Source organism: Rhopalosiphum padi, chromosome 3 (genome assembly GCF_020882245.1).
Source record: "Rhopalosiphum padi isolate XX-2018 chromosome 3, ASM2088224v1, whole genome shotgun sequence".
Lineage (NCBI taxonomy): Eukaryota > Metazoa > Arthropoda > Insecta > Hemiptera > Aphididae > Rhopalosiphum > Rhopalosiphum padi.
This window is the reverse complement of record NC_083599.1, coordinates 3,655,818-3,667,449: the sequence shown is the minus strand read 5'-3', so window position 1 is coordinate 3,667,449 and position 11,632 is coordinate 3,655,818. Positions and strand designations below refer to the sequence as shown.

The 11,632-nt window shown below is 26.0% G+C and overlaps 1 protein-coding gene across 3 annotated transcripts; it reads left to right on the top strand.

Annotated features, from left to right (window-relative positions):
- Positions 1–3,713: 3,713 nt before the first annotated feature.
- LOC132926694 (52 kDa repressor of the inhibitor of the protein kinase-like) lies at positions 3,714–11,451 on the top strand. Of its 3 annotated transcripts, XM_060991091.1 has the most exons (7): positions 3,714–6,220; positions 6,290–6,434; positions 6,624–7,726; positions 7,794–7,911; positions 9,277–9,389; positions 10,324–10,424; positions 10,504–11,451. In XM_060991091.1, exons 1-3 carry the CDS (start codon positions 3,997–3,999, stop codon positions 6,772–6,774), a joined length of 2,520 nt encoding a protein of 839 aa, XP_060847074.1. In that variant the 5' UTR covers positions 3,714–3,996; the 3' UTR covers positions 6,775–7,726; positions 7,794–7,911; positions 9,277–9,389; positions 10,324–10,424; positions 10,504–11,451. The 3 variants fall into 3 exon arrangements, with proteins under 3 accessions (XP_060847074.1, XP_060847076.1, XP_060847075.1); XM_060991093.1 differs by lacking the exon at positions 6,624–7,726; XM_060991092.1 differs by lacking the exon at positions 10,324–10,424.
- Positions 11,452–11,632: the final 181 nt, after the last annotated feature.

The following is an 11,632-nucleotide window of genomic DNA, read 5'->3' as shown; positions in this document are numbered from 1 at the left end:
CTAATAATTATTTAGTAATTATATATCGACACGATCCTATTGGTATTTGAAACCACGATTGACTGAATCATCAAAATAGTAAAATGACCAGTTGAAATTAAAAATAAATCAATACGAGTAAACGAATATAATATGGAGTGATATACTGTAATAAACTTAATTTCGGTCTATTATTTTCAAATTAAAATCCAGAACTGGATACTTTATTTGATGTATTACTATTTACTATATATCTATAGGTGTTTTTTGAGGTAATGATCGAATTAATATAATATATATCTATTTCCTAAGAATCTTTCAAGCCATTCATTTAAAAGTTTAGTTTAATAATATGTTACAATATTAATGATTAATTACTCGTTTTATGAATTAAGGACAACTGAATTGACTAGTATAACTAATATAGTAATATATATAAGCACATATACTTACCAATAATATAATCTTAATCTTATCTTTTCAAGATATGGAAATTATTATAATTTAATTGCAATTTGTAGTATCTAAATTTATATATATATATATATATACATTATATTATGTTCTATAGAGTTTCTGAGTGTCTCACAACGAGCTGCTGACACATTCAAATGTAATTCTAATGGAAAATTGTCATATCTCTATGTGATACACAATGTATATTATATATTATATATAGTACATACGTTATAGAAAACATTTTCTAAAGGTAGGTACCTAATTGGGATATTATTAAACTGATACAAATCTATAATATGCACGATATGATACCTATTAATTACAACGAGTCTTGTCATAATAATAAAAAGTATGAGTTTAAACAAAAAATTATTTTATTTTATCGGGAAAAAGTGAAAATTTAATATAAGGTTACTACTTTCTCATAAGTTGTTAATAAAAAAATCTAACTTAAAATAACGAAAATCTACGATAACTTTATGATTGCTTGATGTTGAAATATCAAAATCGAATAAATTCATAAAATTTTAGATTTCGAGAAGAACAATGAAGATATGGATTTTACAACAATGAGTGTTCTTTTTTCTGCGCATTATCATTCATAGCCTTTTAAACTTTTAAAGTATTTAAAATGGTTCAATCTTCAACTTTGAAGGGGATTTCTGGTAAGAAATTCACTGAATTTAATTTTAACTCACATAACACTGACTTACTCAATGCTAAGGTACACTCGAAGACTTAAATACTGTAGGTACAATAGTGCTCTAGATCCTATAGTATATTTTCTTCTTTTTAATATTTATAATTAAAGTTTGAAAATTCAATAAAACTTATTAATTATAAGAATTATAAAAAAAAATTGAGCATAATTATATTATTATTATAATTTTATGAGTAACTGAATTTTAAATTTTTTACGAAATTGGATAATCCCTCGCACAATAACGGGTTGTCATTAAACGATTATATGGGTAATTCAAAAAGTAATAATCGCATAGTAACTTGAAACATCCACTAAAAATTAAATAACTGTTTCCTAATGCTCAGTGAAATTTCTAAGATATTTATACCTGAAATATATAGCATTTTAAGCTATTTATTGGCATTTCAAATATATGTTAATATAATTTTTTTAGTCTTGGTCAATAGCTTAAAATGTTTGATTGTATTTGTTTTTAAATTCGTCTTCATGGAAATAAACAATTATTTTGTAATTAATTAAAACTTAGATTTAAATATCTAAGGCTTGAACATTTTATAATATAATCTTCCTCACTTTAAAGAAATTATAAAAAAATTTAAATTAAAGCCATAGCCGTTTATATTATTAGCATATCTTGACAAAAATAAATATTTAAACGTATAAAACAACAGGTCTTCGTTTAACGATGTTATAATATTTTTCTAAAAAAGTAAAAAATATAAGGATAAAAATATTTAAAAATATAATTTTTTAATAAAAACTTTGTTTTTTTAACAGCTTGAAACTATGTAAAAAAATGTTTTCAAAAACATGAATACTTTTTGAAATAATGAATGTAGTTTCTACAATGATAAAAGAATCACCTTGTGTATACATATATTATATCATATTATAATTACTAATTACTTTGGTATAGTTCCTAGTAAAAAAATATATTTGAAATATAACGATTATTATTATTATTGTTATAGTCAAGCAAACGATGGTAATATTGTCGAATAGCGGCGTGTCCTCGTGTAGTGGAATCCTCAATCCTCATACAAGGGTTGAGGAACCTATGAACAACATACACACAGGTATTTTTATTGACGCATTAACTTTGCACGCCTCGATAAGCGGGCTACGTTGTTTCGTTAGACCTGAAGTGAATCAAGGTTCACAAATAAATATGTTCTGTATGGAAGCGTATTTAAGGTTGGCGGTGAAGCCCCCCTCCAAAGATTCAATGAATATTTTTATAAATCGAATTAGTATTTTATATCATTGAAGTTAAAATATTTTATTTCTATTATTAATACAAATAATATAATTTATTATTATGTAAATAAATAGTATATTTTGTTAACACTTTTTTTCGTAGAAAAAATGACCAAAACTATGACCGATACATTGTAGTGCATTACCTAATATTATATTCCTACATACATATTATATATTTTATCAGGAAATCTGATTTAACAAATAATAATAATAAACAACAAGTAATTTCAAGTATAATAATTGACTATTAATAATACGAATTGGTAATATAAGAGGTCGGAGACCAACATTTCTATAGGTTTAATAATAATAATAATAATAATAAAGTAAAAATTAGGAAATTAATTTAAGATAAGATTATTCACTCATCACGTAGTAGGCAGTAGTGTAGTACTATTTATTGCGGTTTTTTTTTTTATATTCAGTTTTAAGTTTGAAAATATTAATTAAAAAAAAATGGAATTTTTTTTACTACACTTTTGTATGACAAATCCATAATCAAAATTATTTAATTTATTAGTCGTATAAAGTTTATTACGAGACAAATACTTAAAATGTACTATGAACTCATTATTAATGTTCAAAAGTTCAAAACTATTTTCTATCTATGTATTAAAGACTATATATACAATATACTAATATATTATAATATGTCTAATACAAGTACAGTAAATTAAAATATAAAAATGATTTCTATTGATACTGAGTCAAATGCACTGATGGAAATTATAGTGCTAAAATGAGCATCATAACGAGCAACAAGTAAACAAATAAGTAAATACCTAATGTTATTATAAAAATAAAAATGGGTAGGTAACTAATACGATTATCTACATGGCTATTAGCTACATCTAAGATTTTTCTTGAGCATTTACTGGCATTATAAGTACCTATAGTGACCAGATATAAAAATTTTTAAAAAAGTACATTTTAAAACTTAGCTCCTTCTCTGTCGTAATTGCCCAATGCGTATACTATTCTATCCGTTTTACCCATATTTCTATAGGTCATCTCCAGTGGCGTATTTGAGGGGGGCGATGGGGGCAATCGCCCCTCCCGAGAGTTTTTAGACCAAGAAAATTTGTGTACAAGTAATAGGTATTTTATTAAGAAACAAAAATAAAATTATGATTTATGAAAAATGTTATCAGTGATAACAAAAGATAAAAATGTACATACATTTTTCTTTGGGGTACAAATGTCGTCGTGCTCACTCGCCACACTACGTCACGTAGATCACTGGCCAACTAGGTCCCCTGGGGTCATATTATATCATCATATTGTTCTGTGATATCCTAGTCCCCGGCTTAGATAATACATACTTAGATTAATAATAAATTAATCAATTAATATGTATTATCTAAGGTCCCCGGTAACTTAGTTGACCGTTTATCAAAGTGTGTGATCGCCTGACAACAGCTGTTATTATCTATGATATTGATAACTGATACATAATATAATTTTGTTTAATATGTGGTTTTGTTCTTAATAGTTATATAAATATATATTAATAGTTATAATAGTTGATGTGTTGTGTTATATTATAAATTTATAATAATTAAATAATACATTACCTAGTGTCTCAGTGCGATAATATGTCTAATTTAATGAACCAGTGGTTAAAACGCAAAAATGAAGACTGCACTGATAATACTGATAGTACAAATAAAAAGAAAATAAATGAGACAATTGTTACTCCGTCTGCAACTTCTGGTTCATCTACATTAAATAGCTTGGTAACTATTAATAATATTGCTAGTCCCTCTTTTGAACTAGATGTTGCACATTTTATAAAAGACTCTAATGTAATTTGTTCTGACCATGATCGTGCAAAATTAATAACCATGGATAATTTGCCCGAAAATGATTTTATTCTTCCTTTTTCTGTGCATATAAAAAAAGGTAAAGAAGAAAAAAGATACCTAAACAAAAGTTATTTTGAAAAATATAAATGGTTAACTTTTTCTAAAACAATGTCAGGACTATATTGTAAATTTTGTGTTTTATTCGGTCATAAAGGAGGGAGATACAAAACGATTACATTAAGTAAATTTGTTTCTAAACCATTAAAAAAGTACTCTAAACTCTTAGGAAAAGATGGGGATCTAGAAGTACACAGCAAAAATATTTATCACATAAATTGTGTTCAAGTTGCAGATGATTTTATGAAAACCTTTAATAATCCCCAAAAAGAAGTGATAAATTTAATAAACAGTGAAAGAATGAAACAAATTACAGAAAATAGAAATCGTCTAAAACCCATTGTAGAATCTATCATATTCCTAGGTCGTCAAAATATTCCATTACGGGGTCATCGAGACCATGGAGACTTTTTTGAAAATTATAATGAAGGACATTCTATTGTAAATCAAGGTAATTTTCGTGAACTTCTCAACTACAGAATAAAGGCTGGGGATTTAGCTTTAGAAAATCATTTGAAGACAACACACTCTAAAGCAACCTATATAAGTCCTGTCATTCAAAATGAACTCATTGATTGCTGCAAATCAGTAATTATAGAAAACATTTTAGGGGAAGTAAAAATATCAAAATATTATTGTGTTATTTTTGATGAGACCACCGACATCAGTCATACATCTCAAATGAGTTTGGTGCTCAGATATTTATGTAAAGGAGTTGTGAAAGAAAATTTTGTTTGTTTTATTGATTGTCATGCTTATGCATACAATGAAAAATGTACCACCTTAATCGGAGACGATGAGGATAAAAATGATAATATTAATGAAAAAGATATTAATTTTGAACCAAAACTAAATGGTGACACTTTGGGTGAAATAGTAATTTCTTTATTAAAAAATTATGGCCTTGACCTACAATATTGTGTTGGAGTTGGAACTGACGGCTGTTCTGTGATGGTATCAGAAGTGCGAGGTGCAGTTAAAAAAATTCAGTCATATGCAAAAAATGCTGTCCATAGCCCCTGTTCAAATCACAGTCTGAATTTATCTATATCTAAATCATCTACAGTTCAGTCTATTAGAAACAGTGTCGGACTAATGAAAGAAATATTACAGTTCTTTAACTGTTCATCAAAAAGAAATTTTGTTTTGAAAACAATTTTGAATGGTCAGCAACGCTTACTAAGCTTATGTGAGACCCGTTGGACTGAGCGCCATGATAGTGTCATGGTATTCAAAACATCTATACCGTATATAATAAAAAGTTTAACAAAAATTTCTGAATGGCAAGAATCTGATTCATCTTCTAAGGCTAGAACTTTATTAACAGCTTTATGTAGTTGTGAATTCATAATTGCAATTCATTCTTTAGCAAATATTTTATGTGTGACAGCACCTGTTAGCCGTATTCTCCAAGGTTTGAACTATGATATATTAAATGCTAAAAACTGTATTGATGATATAATATTTAATTTAGAAAATAAACGTACCAATTGTCTTGTAATATTTGGAGATATATATCAAGAGTGTGTATTGTTAATGAACGAAATGGATATCGAAGTAAAAATCCCTAGATTATCGAAATATCAAACAAAACGCTCTAACCATCCAGTAAATAATATAGAAGAGTATTATAGAGTATCACTATTTATACCATTACTGGAAAATATCCTAGAAGACTTAAGATCAAGATTCATAAGAAAAGAAAATAAGATGTTATTAGATTTATGTTTGTTAATTCCACGCTACATTACTGACATTTCTAATGACGATTTTAAAAAAATAACAGAAGCTGCCACAGAATTATTTGTATTTAATGAAGGAGAATCTGTTGACCAAATCGAGCTAAAAACAGAACTAGATCTATGGAAAACTAAATGGCAACGAATAAAAACTGATGGTAAAAAATGTTTGTAATTATACTTTTCTTAAAACTGTATTAATTGATTGTTTTATAATTTTGTTTAAGGTCATGAAATTTGTCAAGATGCTTTGTCATCAATGGAAAATTGTAATAGTATCATTTATCCAACTTTGCATAAATTAATAAGTATTATTGCTTGTCTGCCTATTAGTGTAGCATCCGCAGAACGCAGCTTTTCAACGCTTAGAAGGTTTGGTGCATGTGTTAATTATTAGAATAAAAATTAGCTAGCTTCTATAAAATACTTTAACTATATACCTACAACCTAATACTATATATATTCTATATATATAATAGTATATATATATATATATTTACAATGCTTAAAATTAAAGATCTGTTTTTCTTCTTAAATTGCATTAAAAAAAACTTTTGTTAGATTGAAAACCTGGTTAAGATCTAGAATGGGACAAGAACGCTTGACTGGTTTGGCTTTGCTAAACATACACCATACTTTAACCATATCAGTAGATGATGTTATAAATAGATTTGCTAATACAAAAAAAAGAAATATAGATTTTGTTTTGTAAATATGTTGTTTTTTTATCATATTAGTAACTTATTACTTTATAGGTTATATTATACAGGTACAATATAAAATTAATTATGTCTAGGTAAGTTTATGTAAATGGTTGCCGGTTTGGAATATTCTTTTTAAAATCGCCCCCCCCTCAGATGAACTCTCAAATACGCCACTGGTCATCTCCTTCCATAAAAAGGACACTAAATTAGTTGACATTTTAATTTCAAATAATTGTTTTTTTTTCATCTGATTACTCTATTTATTTTATTATTATTATCAATTAAAAAAAACCAATTATTTGAAATTATAATGTCAACTAATTTATTGTGTGTCTTTATGATGAAAATACTTTGATATTGAAGAATTTAAAGTAAACTTAAACTAAAGTATAAATTATTTTTTAAAGGTAAAAATACCGAGTGTAAAATTTAAATATATTATACGATTTAGTATATCTTAAATCGTGCTACCAACCAATAAGAATGCTTTAGGTCGAACCATAAAATATAAATTAATAATCAAATTATAAAAAACAGTAAAAACACATAAACACGTATTAGCCCAAAATCATTTTAAAAAAGAATACAATATCATATGTACTTAACACTATTGTTAAGGATATTAGGACCCACGTCAAAAAAGAGTACTGTCCTACGAAAAAGAGTACGTCTGGTCACCATAATTATAACTTATAAGGCGCACATTTTGTGGCAGTGATTAGTATCAGAGTGATAACTGATAACAAATGTCTACGTCTGATATTCTGATAATAGTGATGGTTCATAATAATACTGTATAATATTTAATCAATGATAATATTATTACTCTGTAGTTAACTTTTTTTTTAATTTAAATTAACTATTTAAGTTTAATGGACGTTTTGATCTCAAATTCTTGTATAAGATTTATCTTTTTTTGTTTACTCTTTGTGTAGTCAACAATCAGAATAATGTAAACCAGTAGGCATACAATATTAATGAGTACTTAACTACTTAAGTAATCTTAATTTTCCTTTTTTTCTTGTAGGTATTGACTTACAAAGCTATCAATTACATCAAGTGTTTATTCAGTTTTGATGGATATAAAATGAATTTGATGCTTTGCCCCCAGTGATTGATATCAAATTTATCAATTTTGAATACGAGTAAGATTTATACCACATTATTAATTGTAAAATAATATATCTGAATATTGTAAATAATGCCATGTTTCTCTGGAATTTTACATTTACAGTGATCCAGATAGAATAATTGTTATAAGTTAAAACTAGGGCTAGGATTTAAGTGCAATAAAAAATGGTAAAAATATGCATTTGATTTAATAAAAACATGCAAAAATATGACGTTTGAGAAACAAAAACTAAATTTTAAGTTTTGTTGAGTGACTTGAAATTGCTGATTGTCTCAGACTAGTTGGTCACAAATTCTACATAATTGTGTTTTTTTTTATCAGTTTATTTATATAGAAAATTCTTCTATATTATATTGCCAAAGTTTTGTATTGGTGTTAAGTATATTTGGCGTTTATAATGATAAAAGTCAAAATTAATTCGATTCACAAACAACACACAATACACTTATAAAGCGCATGGCACCTAAGCCAAAATGAACGCAATGGCTAACAGGCATAATTTAAATATAATAGTTTCATCACTGTCTTTGTTCAATAATTATTTCTACGTTGATAACAATGTCGTAATAATAATTTAATTTGTGGATAATGTATAACGTATAATTTATTAGTATAAATTCCTCTACTACAATAATATATTACTCACTTTAGTATTGTGAGTAGAAACGCGTAGGCATGATTATAATGTCCATCCAGCTTGGTGCGCTTTTAATATGCCGTATATGTATGCAATTGGTGTTTTCTCAAGAAATTCTCTTGTTTCCGGGACCGTCGAACAACAAAAAACGAAATTGTCGTAGAAAATTTAAAACAAATTCCTGATTGCCGGTGGTCTATAGTGTTTAAATAAATTTGGCATTTATAATGAAGTCAAAATTAATTCAATTCACATTATTCACAAATAACACACAACACACTTATAATACACAATGATGATTGTGTCAAAACAAAAATGGCTATAGTTGTAGAATAATCTGTTGCAGTTATACAAATTTATGATAATTAAGATAAGATATAATAGTATTTTTCGGTTACTGTTGGATAATGTTCTATTTTTTTCTCTTACCAATAACCACTGCTTAAATTAATATAGAACATGCATTTTACACGTTAATAGTTAAAATATGCAATATTATGCATTTTATTCATAATATTATGTAGAATAAAATAACCACTGTCATAATGTCTATGTGGACATAAATTAATTAATAAAAGCAGTAATCAAAAGTTGCAAAAAACAAAAATTCCAATGCATATAAATCTTTGCCCTAGTTATAACTTATAATTATTTAAACTCTAATAAAAAGTCAAATACAGCATTTAAGAATAAAATTTAAAAATTATGAATAACATTTTGTTATGTATTTTATTTTCACAGTTTACCTGGAAAAAATATAGTAATACAATAACTGTATTTTTTAAGAAACGCAACAGTATAAAATGTATATTAATGTCGTTTATGAACTATGAAACAAGTGATTTTGAACTCAAGTAAGATTTAGTTAATGTCTAATAAATTATCTGAATAATGCCATGATACCTTAATTTGTATTTTTTCTTCATAGTTACTTTTAAGGCAATCAATTATGCTCAGATTTTGATAAAGAAAAAATGAATTGACTTTAATTGAATTGATTTTTTATGTATTTTTAAATTCTCTGTAATCCAGAAAAAAACAACATTAATTTCAATTAAGAGGATGTCATACCCATGTGTTGTCTCTAACGTAAGACATAGTATCAACACAAATATGATAAGATTCAATTTTATGCTGTTAGCTTTAATATTAGAGTCAATTTACCTATTACCAACTTAAAGGTAATAATATTATCTGGATTCTAGGGCATCTCATAGGCTTTTATTGATATTTTAATATATAAGTGAGTTACGGGCATTTTAAAGTTTTAATATTTTACATAACTATAACTCACTTAAAAATTAAAATTTCATTAAGAGCCTATGAGATGTCCAGATAATATTATTGCCTTTAAGTTTGATAATAGGTAAATTGACTCTAATATTAAAGCTAACAGCATAAAATTGATTCTGTTGAAAGACGGAGATAATTTATGTGGGCATAACGTCCTCTTAATATTCTGATTTACCACAAAAGATAATAATTGTGTTTATTAAGCCTGTTCAAATTGTTATGAAATTGGCAGATTGAGTCACAATTGTTTTATTATTACATTAATAAATTATTTTTACATTGTAAATGAAATAACTGTAATAGAACATTGTGTTTGTAAGAAAGAAGCAGGACCTACATTATAGGTATAATGTTTTCTTAATCTTGACAATTTTTTTCCATATCTGGAGGACGTTAAATTAATATATTATTGTAAATAAATATTTTTTTTTATTGTATTTTGAGTTTTGATTTGAATTATCTTAAAGTTTTTAAATGTTATAATATATGTTACAGTTAAAAGTCAAAATCTGCCAAAACTATTTTTAATTAGTCAGCATTAGTTTAATTTTTAAAGTAAATGCTTTAGTTGGAATTTTAAACAAACTTAATTGCAGGTGCGTTCATTATCATCTTCTATTTCCTTAAATAAAATATAACAAATTATTAGTTAATAATCAGCAAAAATTGTTTCAGGTCTCAATTTATTTCACAGAAGTATTCATTACTGTAAATCAAGTTCCTGACAATAATCTTTACCTCTGCACAGTCACAACAAAAGTATTGACGGGGACAGCAAAACACTTTGTGAGATGTGCTTGCAAAAAATCATATGCAGAAAATCACTTTTTATGTGAAAAAAAAACATTAGATACTTTATAACTTTAAATACTATGATAGTTTTTCCCTACTGAAACAAATAACAAAATTAGATTATTCATTTCTATACTTATTTTAATATGTATATATTTCTACTTTTCCTTAGTACTAATTTTCACCGATGTATTTCAGATAAAATTTATTCTAACTTAAAGAAGTAAGTTAAAACTAGTTCATATCTCGAGGGTCTTAATTATTTCTAAAAGGGGGTTGTGAAAACTAGTATTGACTAATTATTAAAAATAGTTATAACTGATTATAGGTTTTAATTGTAACATACAATTAAAACTTTTTAATATTTAATTTAACTTAAAAATATTAATTTTTTATTTTTATCATTGATATTATATAAAACAAGGTATATGATAGGTTGCGAATAGTAGTAGTTAGTTTACTTTATCAATGTCACTTTATTTTTTATGAAGAAAAATGTACAATTTATATTTATTTAACACAAAAAGTAAATGATATCGTTGTACAATTATCAGTATACCTAATAAATAACACATGATCACATGATGAGAAATCCATCCCTTAGATGTGTATTGTTTTGGACTTGTTGATTTCATCAAATTTAATCATGTAGACTTCAATAATAGACTTCAATATGTTTGTTTCACATTAAGATGTATTATGTTTAGTATAATTTCTAATCTTTATTTTTTTAAGTATATGTATCATAATTAACTTAACCATAAGAGACTTTATTAAAGACTTCTGACTGATCCAATATAATGAATACTGGAAAGGTTATTTTATTATTAATTAGATTGTATGATTTAATTATGTGTTAACACAAAAACAAAATTGTATGATTTGGGAATAGGGGTACCGTAGGGACACCATGTATAAGAGAGCTCAAAGTATAGATTTTTCAGATGTACTATTATTATAGTTACTGAGTTTCCAAGAATTTTCACTCGAGAGTTATTGAACATTATTATTA

Bases quoted from the DNA above. Each gene is read 5' to 3' on its own strand.
- LOC132926694 (XM_060991092.1), top strand. From the start codon at position 3,997: ATGTCTAATTTAATGAACCAGTGGTTAAAACGCAAAAATGAAGACTGC. The intron at 6,221-6,289 runs GTAAAAAATGTT...ATTTTGTTTAAG, and splicing joins GCAACGAATAAAAACTGATG to GTCATGAAATTTGTCAAGAT. The intron at 6,435-6,623 runs GTTTGGTGCATG...AACTTTTGTTAG, and splicing joins AGCTTTTCAACGCTTAGAAG to ATTGAAAACCTGGTTAAGAT.